Here is a 22,196-nt window from a genome sequence, read left to right on the forward strand (position 1 = left end):
TTGCATGTATTCTGTACAGGTGCTCAGTGAAAGTAGTTTGATTTTTTATCCCCTCTGTTTTTTTTTTCTTTTATTTGCGTGCTCACTGTGATCATGCAAGCACTCACTACATGTGTACCATTATCCTGTGCCATTTATTGATGAAATTTGAAAAGCAGAAGAGCGGAAGGTTGAAAAGGGATTATTTTGAATGGTATTAAGTGTTAATATCTGATACTTCGTTAACACAGCAACATGAAGAGATCCATCATGTCTGTCTGTTTAGGGGATTATCAATGTAACTTGTGTCTATGAATTCATACATCATAGATCAGTCAGACAGTCTTCTAAGCAAAATTTGTAGAGGTATGTTTTTACTAGCTATGCCATTCACATTAGCAGACAAGGGTGGTTCCAGTATTTATACAAAAGTGCATTTTGTGTTTGTGGAGTGAAAGGATTGACTGAAAAGAGCACATAAACAAGGTGTTTGTTGCCTGGAACAATGTCACAGTAGAAAAGCCGGTAGAATGCAAGACATAAAAGCTGCCATTGCACAGCTAAACAGGGTTGTAATTTCAAATGAGTGTTCTGAAAGAAGAATCTTCACTTCAAAATTTGTGTACAAAAAGTTGCACTCTGTCAGTATGCAAAGAAGTGTTTGATGTCACCCTGTACAATACATTGTATCTGGTGATAATTTGAAGCAGAGATTGGTGGATAACATTCCTTGAGAGATATGGAAATTGTGTATAAATTATGTCAACATAAAAAGAAATGACAGTGAGATTTCGTTGGTCTGTCTTGCTGGTCACCCACTGTGTAGTCTTGTATGTTAGGAGATGGTGGTCTAGCTTTAAAATTCAGTGGAATTCACACACGAGCTACACCTTGTGACAGGAACATACATGGATATGAATATTTTATTCAGCATACCACTGATTTTAAAACAAATCACTGATTTTGAAGGAGTAAATGTCTGCCACAGCAAGTTATAATTTCTAAGCGGTACTCTTGTTAAAACCTTGATATCAATATATGAACAGGCAGTACCAGTTCAGCAAGTGCAGCTTTAATGAACTTGCTCTGTTGCGACCATAATTGTCAAACATACAGACTGAAAATAGTCATCAGAAAAGACTTTCAAGATATTTGGTATGCCGATAGCAACCGAAAGGAGGAATCATATTGGGCTGTTATCATCAAAACTGAAACTTCTTAAAAAGTGTATTGGATCACAACTACTAACTTGGATTCTACATGATACAAAAGCCTGCAATGGTAGACTTTGCAGAAGGCAATTCATGCATTAAGGCAAAGATCTTTGGAGACATGTACAAAATGTAATAAAAATCAAGATGATTTGAGTACAAGTTCACTGGTACCTGTATTTTGTCTTGTTTTTTTAAGCATCAATGTGATTGATTGAAGTTCTACATTGGCAAGTACAAAGATTCTTGACTTCAAGTAACATGTGTACATTCATTATTTGTCACTACATATATGTTCATTGTACAGTTATTTTTGGTTTCCTTTTTGTGTTCCGTTGTTTATTTGAATTGTACTGTCGACCAGATAACCCAGAATATTTCTGAGAGGAACATTGTCATCAGTTGTTTCTGTTATTCTGTGGTAGCATTTGTGAAATAAATAAATATTTTGGAAGAGATGTGTTTATTTTGCTTTGTCATTTTACTGCCATTTGCTTTACTCTTTCATACAATATAATTTATGTTTCTTTTAACTGGGGGAGGAGGAATGGGCAATCTGTGCTACAGTTTTTGTAAGAGTGCATTGAAAAGGTTCATGTTACAGCTTGCCAAATATCTTTTGTCCCAATCTTCCCCCTAATCGTGTACATAGAGCCAGTTTCTAGGTACATGTATTGTATTGACCTTATTTTAGTGGACTGATGATTGCTTTCTTGTGAGGATATTATAGTTGAACATGTAGGTGATACAAGTGTATAAGTTTTGTTGACTGAGAGTATGTTATTCTTAATACACAATGACAGAAAAGTCATTCACACTCCTGACACAGAAAAACTCAGGTAGAAGTCAAAGTGTAAATGAGTGATACGTATTTAGGATAGTCATGCACATAACTGAGTTTAAAGGGAAATTTGCTCCAAATATCTGTATACATGTACATCAAGCAATGAGGAAATAGTGATTGTACAAATTAATAAAGATTAAGGAAAATGGACAATCAAAAGTTACAAATTGTTAAAGTTTTGAACCATTCTTATATAAAAAGACTGAAACCATTTTTGAGATCATGGGACAGCTGTGTAAGGAAAGTATAAAGAAAATTCAACATGCATGTGAATTATAATTTTTCTGGCACAATGAAAGAGTACTTGACATGCCTCTTTATAAGGCAAGGGGAAAATTATCAAACTTAAAATGTGTCAAAAGTCAAAAGAACATAAACTTGCCACTAAGTAAAAATGAAAATTTGTGGAACTTAAAATAATTTCTTTATATTTTCTTTATATCATTGTCCTGTTGCGACATCTCAAAGTGCATAGACTTGTCATCTGGCAGTAGCAGCAACAAAACTTCAAAACTGCATAACTTTTGAACAAATTAGGCAATGTAGAGATATGTGGGGAGGGCATCACCCATATGAACTCCTGTGGGCTTTTTCTCAGTTTCATTTTTGTGACTGTCATCACCATCATTGCCACACATACTGTATACTCAGACATAGGGAGATTTCAACTATTGGTGTATAGTTCTGACCTCGACGGCTTTATTTCCGCGACCATTAATTTACATATTCAGCGGATCCATCAAAGCATCACAAGATATTTAAAACTTCAGAGACAGTACAACTAGTATACTTTATTCTCAGACTGATCGACTGATGATGAGCAGCAGCTCACATCATTTTCAGAAAATTTTCTTCCCCTTCATACTGTAGGTCTGTACTCCGCCAAGATCTAAATCTAACTCCCCCTTCCACACCAAAAAGCTAACCCCCACAACTACTAAAGGACAAAGGAGCCCCAAATCAGTTGTCTCCCACAATTTCCCATATAAACGCAGACCCAATTAAAAACTCATTCAAGATGGCCAACCTAATTCTCTAACAAAGCATTTTACACTGCTATTAAGTTCCTTGGCCATGTACTGGTAGAGGCACCTATACAGAGAAGGCACAATGAACAAAGAGCTAATGTATACCCTCATCTACCCCATGCAGTTAATCCTTATAGTTCGCCAACTCAATTGCACACTAAAATGAAAACAATCTCCAGTTTCCTGACTGGTTTACACCTTAATCCCACACGCCTTTAACGCTTTGATGTTGAGTCCAATACATTCGCCTCAACAGAAATCATTCAAGGCAGCAAAAAATCGATTTTCTCATTACACTTGATGTGTCTCTGGAACGTCCATCGGCATCGCGCAATCTCGAAGTTCGCCCTCACCCCCCCCCCCCCCTCCCCCTCCCCCCTCCCCCCCCCCCCCCCATTACTAGTACGTGTACTAGTACTCGCTCCGCCGCAAAAACAACAACAACAACAACAACAACACGTGGGTTGCGTTATCATCACGGGCGGTAAGCTGTGGAAACGGGAGCCATGTGTGCGCTGTTGACTCCCTCATCTTCTCGACATCGCGTCGACGTCGTCCTCTGTGATCGCAGCGCATCAGCATAATGGCAGAATTTCAAACTAATACATTGGTTGGAATCATTGATAGTGTTATCGGTGAGGCGGCGACCTTATCATGGGAATGGAATAAGATAGGTGGTAAACCGGCAAGTATTACCAATTGTTATTTTATACGGACCAACATATTAGCCAATCTAACTTTGTCCCATACGTTTAAATCTGTGTGGGTCAATGTTCTGAATATTATAAGAATGAGAAGTACATGTATACCTCATCACGCCACGCCGCGTTGCAGCGCGTTGTCGTTAGATGAGAAGTTGTGAAATGAAGACCTCCATGAGATATCAGATTGACTAAAACTGGCACCATGTCTCTGTAGTGGTATTTATGTGGGTATAGAAGTCTAGATCTGGTCTTGCGTGCCCTTTCTTTTCTGTTTTCAAGAAATTCAGTAAAATTTTATTTTTCGTAGTTTATACCGGTACACATTATAAAGTAAATTTGATGTTGTGTATTAAACTTTGGTGTTCTGGTCAGTCCCTCACATAGATCACAAATAGATCAGGTGTTTATTAAGTTTTTTACCTCTTCTCTGCATTTCTGAATTCTCACTCTCATGATCTGAGCCTGTGTGACTCACACAGACCCACCCACAGTCTCTCAGATCACGAGAGAGTGAAAGAAGTAAATGTTTAACAGAGATGTTGAGAAGAGGTGATAAACTCCGTGAACACCTATTTGGGGTTTTGATTTTAAACTACAATAATTTTGTTTGTATATCATAAAAATAGAGAACTGTCTGACTGACTGTGGCACAAGAGGTTTACGGTAACCTTTTAGTTTTACACCTGTACCAAACTCTTGTAGCAAAAAAAATGTTCATTGAAACATCACAACCACAAGTTTTTGGTGTGTTTCTCTAGTACTTTACATTGTCTGGTTTAGTATCACGTTTCATTCAGCATGTTTGCTGTTACTCGTTGCAGCACCCTGGCTGGGGTTAGTTCATTTATCAACCCATCAGTTTCATCTTTAGGCAGTATTAAATGTAATTGCCATAAATGACCACTTTTTTTTCCGCTACAAAACTAGAACTTTGTTCGAAATTTATTGCTTCAGTTCAAAAAATAAAAATGAATTTGAAAAAAGGCGTTGAAATGTGAGAAAAAACATGCCAGGTACCAGGTACTACAATGTACAAATTCTAGTTGATGATGTACAGCGTATAAATGGTGTATATAGATATTCTACACTGAAGACTGCCATTTACATGTAGGGCACTTAATGCTCCTTGTCTTGTTTTGTTTTTGTCGTTTGATTTTAAATGCAAGAACAGAAAATTACTTACGGCTCTTGCGCACCTTTTTGATTTAGATTTAGAGACTTATTAGCATATCTGAGGATGAGATATTTGATGTGCCACTAGGCTGTTAAGTTGCAAATGATGCTCTTTTCCTGTGCCTTTATTTTAGGAGATTTATTTCGTCAAGTGTATGTAATTAATCAATTATAATGTTTGTGCTTTTTATCAGGACTGGATGTACGTTGGTACCCATCACCCTAAGTGTTACCTGTGCCAGAGGTCACTGACCCTGGTCTGTCAGCTCTACTGCCCCTTGGAGGGCTCCCTCTATCACCGTACCATTTACGTCTTCACTTGTCTTTCAGGCCAGTGTCAGCAGAAAGTCAGGTTTGTTTCACTCCCTTTTCAATAGCACAATGATCTGTGCTACTATTAATGGCCTATGCTGTAAGCACCTGTAATGAATGGCAACAGCCAGCTTAAGTTGTATACATGCCACAGGAGTTAGCCAATGTTGGATTAACATGAAAATATCTTAGCTTTAAAGTTTTCTCTCCTTTGTCATTCAAATATCTTTTCAAGGGTCTTGTGTATTAAAGAGAGTTTATAGAACCTACATTTAAACTGGCAATGTACATTCTGACTGTGGTACTACGTTGTTGAAAACCAACAAGAAACCTAGAAAATTGGAATGACTAATTGATGCACAAGGAGTTTAATTCTGCATGTACGGTAAGTTTTGATCTCAGGTACCAAGTTTTTTACTGTACACAATGCAGCAAGACTTTTTACAAGTAGAATCATTTTTGTACTCTTCTGCATTTATATTCATACCTTGCAAGCTCTGTCCAAACTTTGTCCTTGCATGGACAGCATTATTCCTTCCTCTGACATACAGTATATCTGTCATATTTTGTGTAATGTAGCTTCAGGGTTTTCAGAGCCCAGAAACTTGCTGATGCTGCTCAGTCCAGCACACAACCGCCAAACTCCAGCCAGCATCACCAGAGTGTGCAGACTGGCAACGACTCTATGACCTTTGACACAGACTGGTGCGATGCTGCAGATGACTGGGGTGATGCTGCAGATGACTGGGGCGATGATGCCGAAGTGGATCAAGATGTTGTTGGAGCCCTTCACAGTGGAAGCTCCAAGCAGACTTCATTTCAATCTGTTCAAGTGAGACAAATCAATTCACTTCACTTTTATTTTGTTAGCACTGTGACAGATGTTGTAGCTTCATCAAGTGAATATCCTGTATGCCTTCTCAGTCCATGTTTTGGCCAGTTTAGGACGAGTCCCGAGTATACTCGGGCAAGTGCCTATAGGAAATGTTTGTTGTAGCAAAATCAGCCATTCCTCAGTGGGTTAAGAAATGCAATCAAGTCAAGAACACTGGTACCTCTCAGGTTTTCTTTCTTCTTGAACTTTGTATGCAGCATAGAGTTTTAAATGTAATAGAAATTTATAAAAAGAACTGTTGTAAAATAAAAATAAAAACCCAACCAAAATACAGTGAATCCATCAGCACATGAGCCTTCAAGTATAATTTCTTTTTAAAGTATCAAGAATATAGGAGAATTGTCAATAAACTAAATGACATCCCTGCAAGTGACAATGCATCTCTTTCTCTTTGTTACCACTAGCACCCAGCCCACATATCATCTACAAATGAGCAAAGTCTGATGTTGGGTGAGAGCATCAAGCAAGAGTCCCAGGAGTTGGAGCAGTGCATGGAACAGCTCTCTCTTTATTCTGCCATGCGACTGACGTCCCAGGGAAGGGGAGTCTTCCCTGATTGTCGGACAGCAACTTTGAACGGTGGAACTGAAGAGGACCCAAAACTGCTTTTTGTCTCCTACTTTGTTGATGTCTTTGAGGAGCCCAGTCCGAGTGTGGAGGAAGGCCTTTCTTATGAGCTGAAATTGCTGAAAGAGTATCAGCAGAGGGAGGGTGTTTCTGTGGAAGAATGGCAAGAGGCTGGAGACTCCAGGTAGGTGGTCCGTGTGCTTTTAAACTTCTCAGGTGATTTGACCTGATTAAGGTTATATGAGTTTTGATTCAAAGACCATGACAATGATTTTTTTTTTCCAGTTCTAGGATGGAATAGTGCTTCTTCATCATCATGCACACAGGTGTGAGAATCGTTGACCAAAATTTTACTTTCAGGAATATTTAAGATATGCAAGGAAACTAGTATCATCTCTAAGCCTCTTCTATCTCAGCACAATATTACATGTACTGATAATAAAGTTTATGTAAACATGTCTTATTATCATATTTCCTTATATGATATCGTGGAAACCAAATGGAACAATCTCTCAGACATTATGAAACAATTCGAGCTTTACACATGTTACCAACTGCTGTCAAACCTTTGGCTAACCTTTCCCCATCATTAACACTCGAATTGACCAGTTGTGATAATGAAAGTCTGATCATCAGCACAATTGTTTTCATCTTTTCTTCAGGTCTAGTGGAGGAGGTAGGAGAGGTGGAAGTGGAGGAGGTGAAGGTTATGAGAAATCACTTGCCAAACATGGGGACAAGATGTTTCAGAAGTTTGCCAAGAAAATACAGTCATGTCCACAGCAGTGCATTAGGTAAATATGACCAAAGTTTATTGGTATGTACAATATATATTGTGATAGTTTCAGTTTCAGTTTCAGTTTAATTTATTTCCACAAGTTCAGGTAAAAACATATAAATATACAACCAATCAAATCTAACACATACATATACAAACCAAAAATTATTTTGGGTAAGTACATAATCACAGTTAAAAGTTAAAAAGTGTGTGTTCAAGATTGACAGAACAATTAAGATAAATGGTGGAGGAAATCAGCAGTAGGCCATTGGCCTTTCGAGGCTGATCCCATGAGCAAATATACAATATTAAAACTGTATGTCGTTATACACTGTTTCATAAATCATGAGTCGCATAAAAAAGAACCGGATTTGCAATGAATAGGGACAAGAAAAGAACATCCAAAAGGAAGGAACCAAGACATACCAAAAACAACCATAAAAGGGTGGGACAAAATAGTGAGCATACTATATATCTTTTCCTCCTTTTGTTTCCTATTTGTCCATCTTATCTTCTTTTTCTCCTTCTCCTTCTGCTTCTCCTCCTTATTCTTCTTACCAGAGGAGAGTATGTAATGTGAATGACCATGATAAGAGTTAAGATGAATAAACCACCACAATTTTTCTCATGTTTATTAATCTGTAGTATTCTTTCTTATTCAAAGAAGACATCAAGATATTGAAGCCATTGAATTTAGCACATTTTTTTAGCTGAACTTTTCATAATGGAACAAAGATATATTATACATGTAAGTCTTCCTGGTGTTTAGTTTGAAGCAAAGAATTCTTTATTTGTATCCGGAGAAGAAAATGATAGCTTGCCTGATAATCATTTAATGAACACCTAATTTTTAATACGTAAAGACCATTTCTAAGAGCAGTTAAAAGGATTCAATTGTACATCCAGTCAATCTCACCTACAGTCTGTAAAGTCGAATCTATTTGGACTGAAGAAGTAGCTTTGACTTAGAGAAAATTTGACCTATGAGGGATTAAAATCAGTAGAATATAAAGAGAAGAGGACTTGAAAAGATCTTCCATATAGGCGATTATATGACTTTAATATTCGAGGTTGACTTCTGCAGGATGGACTGTATGTGTTAACTGTGTACCTTTTGCCCATCTGTGTATGATTTTTTTTTTTAATGTGTGTTATGATAGCTAACAAATTATATGTTTGATAAGTTGCATTTGTTGTGTGTTGCTTGAAGAAATGCATGGTGAAGTAATGATCGAGGGAGCATTTGTTGGATGACTCTCACTTTCATTTTGTTGCCTCTTCTCGGTACACGCAGTTAAGGCTTGGTAGTCCCCCCCCCCCCCCCCCCCCTTGCTGTTGCTTTTTCACTCTTTTATTTCCTTTATCCCTCTATTGTTCCTAATATCTTGTTTGATGTTGCCTCCCTATTCATCCTTATCCTTCAAAGGTTACCCTCAGTGGTCCTCAGGGATGATCACTGACCCTCTGCCTTTTGTCTGCCCACCCTCCTTTAATCCCCCTCCCTTTACCTGTTGGGCTTCTTGCCCATGACCGCCTACACTCCCCTTTGTTTTCTTTGTTCTGTGCCCCTAGCCCTCCCCTGACTGTTCCTGTTGTGTGTATGTGCCATGGTGTAAACCCCCTGTGTGCCACATTAATCTGAGACAGCAATGTAGTCGTGCTTCAGTAAAACATTCTGTTTTTCAAATCTAAGTTTTTATAGATTTTCCCTACCTGTTTGTCATTTTGCCTCTGACCAAGATTCTGCTAGGATCAAAAGCTCAAGCCCCCTTGACTCCAAATTACAAACTCTTGAAAAAAAAATGTATAAAGTATACAAAAAATTCAATGATACTTTAAAGGTGCATGGTCCCGGTATTTTAGTCAAATGCGAACGCGGGCGCACGGCGCAAGTTTCCTATAGAGACATATGCTGTCGACTCCTCTTTGGTGCTTACGCTGTGGCCCACTTCCCCGATTCCAAAGAAGTCCGATTCACTGTAGTCAGTGGTCCGATCACAGTTCGGCTCATGATTCCGCTGAGGGGGATGACAGCTTCAGCAAACATCTTTTGTGATGTCATAATAAGAAGCACGTATGCATGCACCCTGGCATTACTACAGACTGCGCGATGCGCAGAGAAGACAACGAAGTCAATGTTACTTAGCAACACCTACACACTTTACTTTTGATGACAGCTCAACTTCGGTAATCTTCGTATCAATGCTAACGGTGATCGGCAGTATCATCAACAGCGCCCTCTACACTACCGGGACTATGTACCTTTAAACATAGCTGAGAATGTCTTATGTGTAAATCTGTTTGATTTTTATTAGTAGCATTTTAAATGATCCTTGATCAATTTTCAGATATAGCTACAATGGGAGTCCTCTCTGGCTGACAACACCTGTCACAGATCAAACTTCTCCCCCCAGATGTCAGTCCTGTGGCAGTCATCGACAGTTTGAATTCCAACTCATGCCTGCACTCTTGCCCTCTCTCCAGCTGCAAACCCAACAAGGTGAGAGATGGAAGTACAGTCACCTCACTTGTTTTGTTTAGCAAAAGTTGTGATGCCTTGCTTTGAGGTTTCTTTGTCCCTTTTGCTACACTGAAAAGTAGATTCCTTATATATTGGAGAGGCAGGTGATTCAGACCCTTCTTGCGAATAACCATGTATGACTGTATACACTGTTATTTTCAGGGGATTTCATTTTTGTGAATTTCGCAAATCACTGTTGAACCAAAATTTTACAACAGGCAAAAATGTCACCCATGCGCTGGTGTAACAGTGCACTTATGACAATTGTGTGTCAATTTTAAAAAAAACAAACCACCATCTCATGAAAATGTCCATGAACTACTCATTCGTGAAAATATCTCCATGTGAAAATAACAGCTTATTCAGTTAACCTATATCTCTGTGAAAAACCTTATTATAAAAAGAGTGGATTAATCTACCAGCAGTAGGACCTCATCATTTAGTGAATTCTCAATGCATGCATCTTCGTCTTGATTTCTCTCCTTTTAACAGGCCATGCATTGGAGTTTGGAGTGGTAGTGGTGTACACCTGTTCTCAGAGCTGCTGGGGTACAGACAGTGAGGAGTTTTACAAAGAAGAAGTGGCTGCAGTCCAGCAGGATCCAGACAGTGCAGCCATTACCAGTGCACAGAAGCAAATCCAGGTTCAGCAAAGATGACATACTAGTAACATTTTTGTTGCACAGACCTTCATGGATATCCATGATATTTGATTTTATAGAAATAGTGCAGTTTTTTAATACAGAATGTGTTTTGCAATGTAAGGATAGTCACTCTAAGAGAATCAAGTTTGAGACTGATACAATTATCAAATACTCATAAAAGTGACAAATAATAAGTTTTGATTTTGCTAGTCATATTTGAGTATGTACTTTGATCCTCTCAAAGAGTAAATTATTTGGATGAAACGTGGAAGCTGAAACTGCGAAGAGAACTAGCAAAGTAAGAATCATGCAAATTCTGCAGTCTGTTTCGGTGAGGTATTGAACAAAGAGTAAAACAGGGCACACCTAGTTTCTTAAATGACGTGAACATAAGTAGGATAAAACTAGGCCATAGTAATACTAATGATTTATGTGGCCATGCAGTATTGGTAGTGGATATTAAGTTGTTGTACGCTTTGCTATTTAACCCTAAAAGTGCCGGGGAGGGGGGTGAGGACGGAATCCGCTTCCCCTCCAGTTTTAGCATACCCAAAAAATGCCACACTGAGTGTGGAGTCCAGGCTTGATGATTCTTGTTTTACTTCCCTTTGATATGGTATATGCCATGCTGCTATTCAATGCACAGTGCAGTCATAGTACTCAGCAGAAGTGAAGAACAGTAATCCGAAAGTTACAAAATCATTTTGTTTGTTTGCTTTCATACATGAATTTACATAGCAAATGTTGTAATTTTATACATCCAAATCATCGAAAGAAACACTTGCCCCTTTGTGAAGTCGTTGTGCAATTCTTGTTTTCCTCTGGTGAATTTTTTGCACTCTAATCAATGGAATATTGTCTGAATCTGAATCAGAAGAATCATAACTTGATGAAGCTCTTGTGAGTGCACGGGAAATCGATAGTATAATGTGTGGATAATTAGTTTCTTGAAGTGAAACTCGTCACGATAGATACAGCATATTAGTTAACACAATTGTCATTCATACGTGTGGATGTACATGTCATACTATTATCATAGTCATATTATTACCCGGCAAGTGTCCAAACCTCCACAAAAACTGCAAGTAGATAATCTACAATCGAGCACTCCGTACAGCTGTAGATAGCACCCACTGATGCTTCGTGGGTATGTCGCGTTATTTACCGCAGCAACAGCGTTAACAGTCCAGGGACTTGAGCATCAGGGCCTTCAGCAGAAGAACTTTGAGGGGCTTGAGGGGCTTGGGGCTGCTCCTCCACAGCAGCATCAGCTTCACCATCAGAGTCAGTGTCAGGGAGTGGGGTGCTGGTTCTGGCCTTCTTCACCTTGCCAGGGCTTGAACAAGTAGGCACAGACTTCCTTTTCTTGCCTGACTGATGCACCATGGTGTCGATACAAGATGTAGTAGAGATGTATCAATGTAGCCTTCTTCAATAACGAGATGTAGTAGAGATGTATCGATGTAGCCGCCAGCACGTCTTTCTGCTTTATGCTGACTGCGTGCTTCCTGCATCACTTTATATCCACCTAGCGGATGCAATTCATACCCCCGCATGCGCAGTAAACGGTTTTGCATCCACGCGGCATACCCTTTGTTTCCACTAGGCGTATGTGATGCATCCGCTTCATCCGCTATGCATTCGCTCTTTCCGCTATGCGTCTGTTTCGCAATTATCCCCGGTAACCTCTTCAGAGCTGTCATCCACTTTCATTTGCTTTTAATGGAGTAAGTAAAAATTACATACACATCTGACAATGTTTACTGTCAAATTGTAAAACAAAATGTGATTTTTTACAAAACTGTACTGTAATCACATGTAAGTAAGACTGCAAAACAATTTTAAGGGCCTGTATCTGAGGCTAGCAATTATTTGGTTTACAGATGAAACTAGCCAAAATAATGAAATCAAATAGTTCTTGAATTTCCATTACAGCCATTTTAAAAAATGTTAATGATTTGACATGTTTGATCATTGTTCAGAGTTAAGTTTGTACCAAGGCTCAAGTTTGAATCGTAACATGAAATTGGAAATGCCATGAACTTCTCTTTGTCATTTGCCATTTGCACTAAGAGTAGGAAAATCTAAAAATGGAAAAAAAAATACACCACACTTTCACAAGTTTGAATTCAACAACGATATTGTAATTGAATTTCACAGATTTAAATCAAAATGACACTAATTGAATGATAACTTACAACCTTGTGTGAATATCTTGTAATATTAGCATTACTTCATGTGGAACATGTTAGTCAGAGCTAAAATAAAAGAGAAGTTGCCTGGTGTCAAGATGCAGCTCTTACAATGTACCTTATATTTACATATAGTTCAACTTCCAAACAAAGCACTTGAATTCTGACTTTATTGATACCAAGCTCATGGTTTTTTCAACAATATCATAGGTGCACAAAGTTTATGCATAATTTGTACTTATTCATGAAATATATACTTAAACTCCAAGTGCTTCTTGTTTCCCATTTTATAACTTCATCCTACCAGCTTCATAAATCACATATACAAGCCAAAGCATTTCATGATATAGATAATTTGAAAGTCAAATACTGAATTTGAGCAACGAGTGCTCCTTTCCTCTCTTCTACTGGCAGTCCCATGACTCTTGTATCAACTTCCTCATGCACCCACACCCCTCCATAGGGGATTATCCCCTCTGTTGCAGCTACCTTGTCCAGCCTCCCCATTTCTTCTTTATGCTCCTGGCGGCTCTGTATTGCTTTGAATAAGGGACTTCAAATGTTGAGCTTTCAGCTTATCTTTACGTTGGATATATTTCTGACATATTTCTGGGTATTTGTGTCTAGCCATGTTCAAGAGGTGTTCCTTTTCTTCATTTTCCAATGTTTCTAACCACTGGCTAGGTTTGTTGCTCAGCCACATGATGTAGGTTTCATAAGCGTGGCTTGTTGCGGCTGGCTTGATGCGTGTGAGCACATCCAGGATGACAAAAATCTCACTCAGAGACTGTGTTCATTGTTAGGACATTTTTTTTTATGACTCCTTCAGTTGTTCAGATGGTGCAAAGAACTTGCCTCCTTCCAGTTGATCTTTTGCCTGCCTTTCCAAGATTAAAATCATTGCGGACAGGACCATCTCCAGGGCTGCTTGCGTGTGTGTGTTGAAGTCTGCATCTCCAGTTTCTTTCATGAGTTCGTTGTAAATGTCATCTTCATGGGCGATGACACCTTGGAATATCGCCTGTCAACAGTGGTGTTGCATCTTCTGCCCATCCTTTCATTTTTTGCACCATCTCATTCAGTGGGTCGTTCAGCTCCAAGGTAGACTCTGTGTTTTCGACAAGACACCTGAATGGTCCTGTAATTAGTTTGTCGATGAGCCCCAGTGCCCGGAGTTGCGCGAGGTAAACCTTCTCTGTTGAATATCAAAGTTTACAGCTCTGATGAGATTGTTTGGGTCTGGTATGGTGGATATGAAATGGTACAAATTGTCTCGATGTAAGTATGTAGCCCCAGCATTGTAGAATAGAATGTTGATGCGGTTGCCCCTAAAGGTGACTAGGTGGTTGGTTTTACCTTGTTGTTCCAGGATGCATAATGGATACAGGTTCTTTCCTTCAGCTACAACATCTGCTTCATTAATCTTTGAAACCTCGTCTGCCTCGGTGGCAAAATTCACAAGAAGGTGCATCTTCCCAAAGAAATTTCCCATGTTTGCTATCTCCTTCTGGTTTTCTTCAGTGAGCGTGTCCCAGTTCTCGACCACTTTTGGAAGAAGAGTCTCCCGGAGTGCCCGTACCTGACTATTGAACTGTGGATTTGTGAGTCCCTGATCCCCATTTGTGGTCTTCAAGGTTGAGATTAGTCCAGCCATTTTGGTTTGCTTCTCTGCAGTGCTGTCAGACACAGCGGCTGTGATCTCTTCCACTGTTGAAGTGAACAGCGGACCGCTCAAAAGTACACGGTATTCCCCCCCCCCATTCCACACACGCAAACACACACTCGTCTTTCTTTTTTTATAAACAAACCCATTAAATTTGAATAATATTTTTCGATTTCTGTGTTAAACATTTTGTTTGGGCGCGCAGCAGGCATCGCGAGAATTTGATAATATTAGCCTAGAATATCTCCGTTTGTGCTGAAATAACATTTAATCTATCAATTATTATTGTCTATTTGAGAAATGATACATACATGTATAAATTATTGCAAAAGACCATATTTGATTAAAAAAAAATAAGGGGTATGTTTGTGCAGGCCATTTCTGTGTGTGTGTGTGTGTGTGTGTGTGGGGGGGGGGGGGGGGTTATGCATACCCTCATGCCCTCCAGGATTTATGCCAGTGCTGAAATCCCTAAATGTCATTGATCTCACCGAGATCAACATTGGTAAAACGGCTGTTTCTCCCTCGATTACAATTATTGTTTTGATTTTTTGTATCACTCTCTGACACGACAATGATAATTTCACTCAATCAATGCATTGAATGGCTTTGTAATCAGACTCAGTTTGGTAGCACTCTTCTAGGCCATGCTGTGCATGGTATTCCAGTGTAAGGGTGTAAGACTCAAGTGTAAGGAACCATCCTTATACTGAAATTGACCTTGGGATGGGGCGGGGCGGCAGTTAAAAGAAACAGAAAACTTGATAATTGATCATCATGAAAGAAATGCCTGATTTGGGGGATCGTAATACCTGCCAATTTCCATCAACGAAGTATCATCGCTTGGTCTAGCTTGGATGGTCCTTGGGAAGGCCCGGTGAAAGTCCTTCCGCCGCGTTTTCGAAACTAGTAGTTTGTAGCAACTCCTGCAAATAAATACCCGCCAATCATATGATGTAAGTGGCTTTTTGAAAACTGCCGTGATAGTAGTTGGCGATGTGATGGTCGTCACCCTGTGTCGATAGAAGCCCTTGTTTTTTGGTGTGAAGTTATTATTGCAATTCATGCAAGTGAACTCCATTTTCCTTGGCCATTCAAAGAAATGTGATCGTACATCGATAGAAGGATATCAACAAATATCACGCTCGTATGTACAATTAACTTACAAGCACTGCATCCAATCGAGCAACACATAAACTGATGAAGGCAACACGATAGTGTCGATGAAGACAACCCGATTGCATTCATAAAGACAACAGCATACAAGGTATCAGAAGTACCAGCTCAGGGCATTACTGCAAAACGTCAGCAGTGAACTAGCATCAGTATTCATTAAAGGCATACATGAAGAAGGCTCTTTGTGTCCATACAGTTTGATTCACAGGACATAGAAATATATATGAACATATATTGTAAAGCTCAAAACAGCAAAGCGTCCAGCAAAGTGCCGATTAGGAATTGGTCATTCTCAACAGCAGAATGCTACAGAATGCAGCTTGCTCACAAAGTAAAGATGTGAAAGCACGGTCCCTCATAAAAACCAGGGCAGCTGCTTATATCCAAATAATGAGAATAGATGAGCTCACAGTTTAACCGCTGTTACCAAATGTAAGAGTGTGTATTGTATGTCCCTTGTCGGTGATGTAGCGTGGTACATGTATACAATCACTGCTCTTACGCTCTGACGCGACGAAAGACCAAGCACATATTTTGATGTGTGGTCCGTACATGTGAACATTTATTGGTAATACATCCAAAGGGTAATACAAACATACATGCTCCTTAATTTCGCTTGACAGCCATATATCTTCCCATGACAGTGGTCATGGGTATGGCTAGGGAGAATCACCCTTGAGGACTTGTCCCCAAGAGGGAAGAATCCAGAATGACCCCTCTATAAAAGCATGTGAGGGTTACATATAAGAGATCAGTCTTTGATGTAAGAATTAGTTTGGTTACATGTAGCAGAACTGGACAAAGCATTGACTGTGGGAACTGTAAATACAGGAGTCTGAATTACTTGCTGACAAACTCTTCACTCCATGTCCTCTCAATAACTTCCTCCAAGCACGAAAAGCATAAAGTCTGTCTTATATGTCCCCAGCAATGAAAACAAGGATGAGGAGAAAATGGAAAGAAAGACGAACAAGAGGATGAGAAAGGGGTAAAAAAGAAAAGCAAGCCAGTAGAGCAAGCAGCAAGTATGAAAAATAAGACAGAGACCTATACATGAAAGTTATTTATTATCTTCAGCTAACAGTTCAGTTAGAAGTAACGATGCCTGCTGCATTTTCCTCTTTTGCTTCCCAAGCAAGGAAGCCAGGTGGTTTACTCCCGATGTAAAGTTTGCCTGAATATGTTCAGCATGAGTCCTCGAATTATCCTTCCTTCTCTCTATGAGCTCAGTCAAGTTGATGACAGCATTTTTGACAGCTTTAACCTCAGCCCTCAGTCCCGCAATTTCAGCAGACAGATGGGTTTCCAAGTTTGAAATTGCATCCAAAATTTTGTTGACGGTGTCGGAGTACCTCTACGATGATGTAGCCTTCCGTTTCGGCACCTTCTTCCCAGTTGAAAGAGGTGCTGGGTTAAATGCACTTCCAGCAGCACTCGTTTCCCCCTCGATGTCGTTGCAGTCTGAAGTCAGGACATTAACATTGGTCACTTCTACAATGTCTGAAATCGGTGAGTAGTTCTCATCCAACAATGGAGTATCCCGTGGTTGGCACTGACACCTGGCAGCACAGTGTCTATGAGGTGCTGGAATGTTGCAGGTGCACCTTGCATGCTGAATGGCATTACCTTAAACTCATAAACTCTTCTTCATTCTTCTCGTTTTCCTTCGCTTGTTGCTGTTCCTCATTATTCTTTTGTTCCTTGTCCTCCTCTTGTACGTCTGTCTCCTTGATTTCCTCTGCACACATTAGGAGAAAGAAAGGCATCTCTACCATCTTTTACCTATTATTTATTACCATCTTTTGGTTTTTGATTGACCTGTTGCAAGTGCCGGCTGATGGCATGGACCCTCACCTGACAGTTTGGCATGGGACATGTTATTTAAGCATCGTCTGCTGGCCCTCCACCTCTGCCATGCCCATCTGCCTGGCTTTCTGCAAGTGATCTGTCTTTTGCAGCTTCCTTCTCAATGCCATGCATTGTTTGATAGTGCCGCATCAAATTATACACAGTGACATGACATTCTGTGCATTCCCTTTTTCGATGCCCCTGTATTGATAACAATATGAATTTGATATACTATGTACTCCTCAATCTTAAATACGACCAAATTTGGTTACTATAATTTTTATGCTTCCCAACTGATAGGGTACAACTTGAACTTAATCATGTTTTCATGTTTCTGTCAATCCGTTCATACCACTTGTTACTGTGTATTCTGAGGATTCCAGGGTATTTATTTTCCTTCCCAAAAGAAGTTCTCGAGGGGCTGTGAAACAGGCCCTTTATGTATGTGTGTGTCTGTTTGTCCATACATGTGTGCCCCGAATGTCCAAGCTGATTACGTTAATTGTTGAGCGATTTCGAATGTGGTTATTTTACCTGATAGGACTTTTTATATAAAAAACAACAAAAAATTTTGAAATTAACTTTAATTGCCATTAAATAGGCATATTTCATTCTGGACAACCTTTTAGTGAATTTCTGATCAGACTGTTCACAGGGTACCCCATTTTAAGCAGATGAATGGAAATTTTGGTTCAGAATGAAATATATCTGGATTTGCAGTTTGCACATTCCTGTAGGTGGGAGTTTTGCTTTATGAAAACATATGAATAAAAAATAACAATGAAGTCACTGACCTATAACAAAACTTCAAATCTTGGCAGAGAGCCCTGTCAGCAGAATTCAGGATATACTCCTCTGGAGACTCTTCTTGAAACTCCAATTCAAGCAAATTGAGAGCACTGGCTGGATAATGTCCCCTTCTGTACAAATCCTCCAGTTTGTGGCAGGTGTCGGCGCTCACATCCCTGAATTTCAGTGCTGCAGGGATGGAGATGGCATGGTTGTGCACCCAACTGATGGTGACAAGAGTTGGGAGCAACTCCAAATGGGGATCTGACTTTCTGCAAGGAGAGAATGGGGTGGGGCAAGAAGATAAATATGACAATTTGTAAAGTTCTATAATAACAATGCATTTTGGTATCATTACACTGTCCCCTTTCACACAAATGAAAGAAGATGCTTCTGTCTGGCTGCCAACTGATGGAAAGTCCATGTTCTTCCGAAGCTAACTTTGTTACTTGCTTTAATGTCTTCCATGGGCAATGATACTTCACAGGAACATATATCTTAGGAGTCATCATGCCCTTGAAACTGCTTGAGGGAAACATCGATTGTGAATGTTTTTTATGCTTTTCGAGTCTTTTATGGCGGTGGTACAACTTCATCTCACAGGCTCTCCATACATGTATGGACAGCGGGAAAATTTCAGACTTCTCATCACATACATCAAGCTGAAACACTTCCTTGATTGTCTTTTCATATTGTGCCTTTTTGCAAGACTTTCTGTCCTAAGGAATAGCTGTCATTGCATTCTTTTGCCTGCACAGATGACAGTACTGTTCCAAAAACTGTTTATGCCTGGATGCCATGGCCATGGGATGCTTTGCCTTTTAAAAGAAATAACATCAAATAATCTTCAACAGACCCTTCAAAACACTGATCACATCACACCCATTATGTGTGTGGTCAGTGAATTGACCACATACTAGAGTCGATGAGAAAAACCTGAGTGGGTAACCAGTGTCACGACTCCACAATGTGTGTTAACGTATGCATGGCAATATGCATTGCATGTCTGGAAAAAAGGAAAGTGTTGACAGGTATGGTGTACTCTTATAAAGCTGTTTTTCCAAAATTCTCAGTTTTGATTGCAAATTCAAATTTAAATGATCAGATCAACCACTTCCCCCTCCAAAGCGAGTGGGGCATCAGAATAAGCTTACATGTAGATCATAGTCCCTGTGAAAAGGGTAAGTGTCATGGTTGAATACAGACAAATACTTCCATCTTTCCATTTGTCATTTTGTCGTGAACATGTTTGGCAAAATGTACATAAAAGGAATAGCTTGTCAATCACTTAATTTTATCTCATTAAGACTTAACTTTACTTGAAGACTTTCACTTATATCCTATCCACTCAAAAATAATCACAAGGACAAGGTACAAAATTTGTATCACATATGAATAATTGTGAACAACTTGCTTACTGATTTTCAGTGGCATCGTGCCTTCCTCCATCTCCATACTGTTGTCTATACTGGTAGTATGCTGTCTCCAAAACATCTACGTCCATACAAACATTCCTAAATCCACGATGCTCAGTGGTGCAGTCCAGTGACTTTGTCTCATCGTAGCCTGCAAACTTGTCCATCTTGAGCACCACTTGGTCTATTTCCTTGCAGCAGATGCTCTCCCTCACTGTTGGCATTGGCTGACAGCCAACGGAGTATGAGCACCTGTAGATACACACAAAGAGAGGTTAAAAAAGAACAAACGGACTAAATAAAAGATTGTTCACACAACAACAACAAAAAAGAAAAAAAAATGCACGGGAATTTCCAGTGAAAAGGAACAGCTTAGAAGTGTACTCACTCCAAGGTCAGCAAGAACTGTTTCAAAATAATAGTTGCATTCACACGCTGTTCCTAAACTTTAAAGTTTAGGTTGAAAACTTAACTCTCGATGATTAGCTCCATTCTTGAATTCATGATGCGGGTTCACACGCTCACCTAAACTTTAAGTAAATTTCAATTTACGAGCGAATCCCGCTCAATGGTTATACCGGAAGTGCGGCGTCTTCGCCATGACCTTGTTTCCGTACAAAATAGCATGGGGTGGTTTTCTTCTCTGTTGCTTTACATATGTCCGGCTCTGCCCACACAGCGATCAACGGGTCCGTCTCCTTCTTAGTCCAGCCTTGTCGGTTCTGTTCTTCTTGCCTCCGCATGCGCCTGCGCCTCCTACTCTCGCTGATTCTTCTGACATGTTCTGATTATTTGTTTTTTAAACTCAGGAATAAAAACAACTGTCCATCTGAATCAGAGAAATCCTTCGCCATCTGCTCCTGCACGTCCTTTTCTGTATTTGTGTGATACATGTTCACATAGTTTAAACAAGATTTAGGCAATTCAGAACAAAATATGCCATATACACTGTAGCTCAGCAGCTACCTTCCTCGAATTACAGTATATGATTGTGCGGGTTATGTTCTTTTGACACTGTTTCACTTCATCATGTAAGAATTAGAAAATGTCATCATATTCTCTCCTTCCTGTCTCAAAGTAGACATACTCCAAAGTGGACATCATGTACGACTTTATCATATGCGCTCAGGACATCCTCAACATGATGCCCAGCAATTTGAACTGTAATTTTGCCCCCATCATTTTCAACACCCCATAATTGCCTCTAAACAAGAGAAAAGTCAAATCTGACAATTTCAAAGTTACTTCCTTTTGTGAGTTAAGGGCAGACCTGATCGGCAATGTCCTTGTTCAAGAAGACATAACGTTTCACAAATGTGTGAAATTGATACTGTACTACACTTACCTTTACAATCCTCTCCAGTGTGCTTCTGGCAGACCTGAAGTGTACCAACCACAGTAAATTTTGTCATGCTCATGGTTTAGAAGAGAAAGCCTGTACCCTTCAAGAGCACTTTCCAGTTTGGATGATCAGCAGAGGGTACGTTCAGGGGCAACTCCTCTCCGACTTCCTGCAACCAATTTTCACACTCAAATTCCTCACAGTTATGCTGCTGGCTGCACACATTGCAGCAAAATTCTGCTTGCTGCAGGTGTATGTGTACTTTGTCATTGACTTGTCCTTTCAACACAATGGACACTTGATTTCTGAAATGCCCTTTTCACAGCAATCACAGCTAACTAGACCATCAGGTGATGCCCCAATACAAGGTTGTTTGAAATTAATGAAGAAACCACATTCATGTATTGGTACCTGAAAATTTTCATGGCTAGTCTTCATTTTGTGAATAGCTTCATAGAGTTCTTGGGCCTCACGTTCATGTTCACATCCCCACTTTGTTGCAGCAGTACTTAAAGTCTTTGATGGGTAACAGATCAACTTGATGAGAGATGGTGCATGCAGGCTCTGCTAGATTTGTTCTATATGCACTCTTCATCTTGGATGATGTCACCGTACTATCACAGTCCGCAAACCAAAGTTTAGAATGTGCCTGTGATCTTGTACATCTCTCCACACACTTGACCTCTTCTGGGGAAATGGTGACATTTAACACTGTTGCAAATACAGTATGCTCACATTTTGTAAAAACTGTGGTCTCTTAACTGAAACAGAGACTGAATTGTCCACATTGCTTGCAGCCTTTGCGCGAATACCGCAAATCTCCAGCCTGAACTCTGCCACCTCAGCTGTGGGCATTGTGCATAAAATGTCTAAAGGCAACTCGCGAAAACTTCATGCCACGAAAAAGAGGCCGTCAGCTCCAATTCACAAAAATTTCATGGCGCGACAATATCGTGTTTTACAGTACCCTCAAAATGATTATTATATGAGAGACAAGAAAAAAATGAACTGAAGAGGATCAGCCTACCAGTTCAGTCCTGGTCATCGATGAAGGCAACACCAAGAAGAAGAAGAAGCAAATAGATCCAAGGCAAGGGTGATGATGACGTGTAGCG

At 39.7% G+C, this 22,196-nt stretch overlaps 1 protein-coding gene across 1 annotated transcript; it reads left to right on the top strand.

The window, feature by feature from the left end:
• Positions 1-3,613: 3,613 nt before the first annotated feature.
• Positions 3,614-10,671, top strand: LOC139710122 (programmed cell death protein 2-like). The gene is made up of 7 exons (XM_071622055.1): positions 3,614-3,747; positions 5,134-5,291; positions 5,831-6,083; positions 6,551-6,897; positions 7,376-7,507; positions 9,840-9,991; positions 10,505-10,671. Exons 1-7 carry the CDS (start codon positions 3,646-3,648, stop codon positions 10,669-10,671), a joined length of 1,311 nt encoding a protein of 436 aa, XP_071478156.1. The 5' UTR covers positions 3,614-3,645.
• The last annotated feature ends 11,525 nt before the right edge of the window (positions 10,672-22,196 follow it).

Source organism: Diadema antillarum, unplaced genomic scaffold, assembly GCF_040938485.1.
Source record: "Diadema antillarum isolate AM-2024a unplaced genomic scaffold, OU_Dant_1.0 seq00001502_RagTag, whole genome shotgun sequence".
Classification (NCBI taxonomy): Eukaryota; Metazoa; Echinodermata; class Echinoidea; order Diadematoida; family Diadematidae; genus Diadema; species Diadema antillarum.

Bases quoted from the DNA above. Each gene is read 5' to 3' on its own strand.
- LOC139710122 (XM_071622055.1), top strand. From the start codon at position 3,646: ATGGCAGAATTTCAAACTAATACATTGGTTGGAATCATTGATAGTGTT. The intron at 7,508-9,839 runs GTAAATATGACC...ATCAATTTTCAG, and splicing joins TGTCCACAGCAGTGCATTAG to ATATAGCTACAATGGGAGTC. The intron at 9,992-10,504 runs GTGAGAGATGGA...TCCTTTTAACAG, and splicing joins CCAGCTGCAAACCCAACAAG to GCCATGCATTGGAGTTTGGA.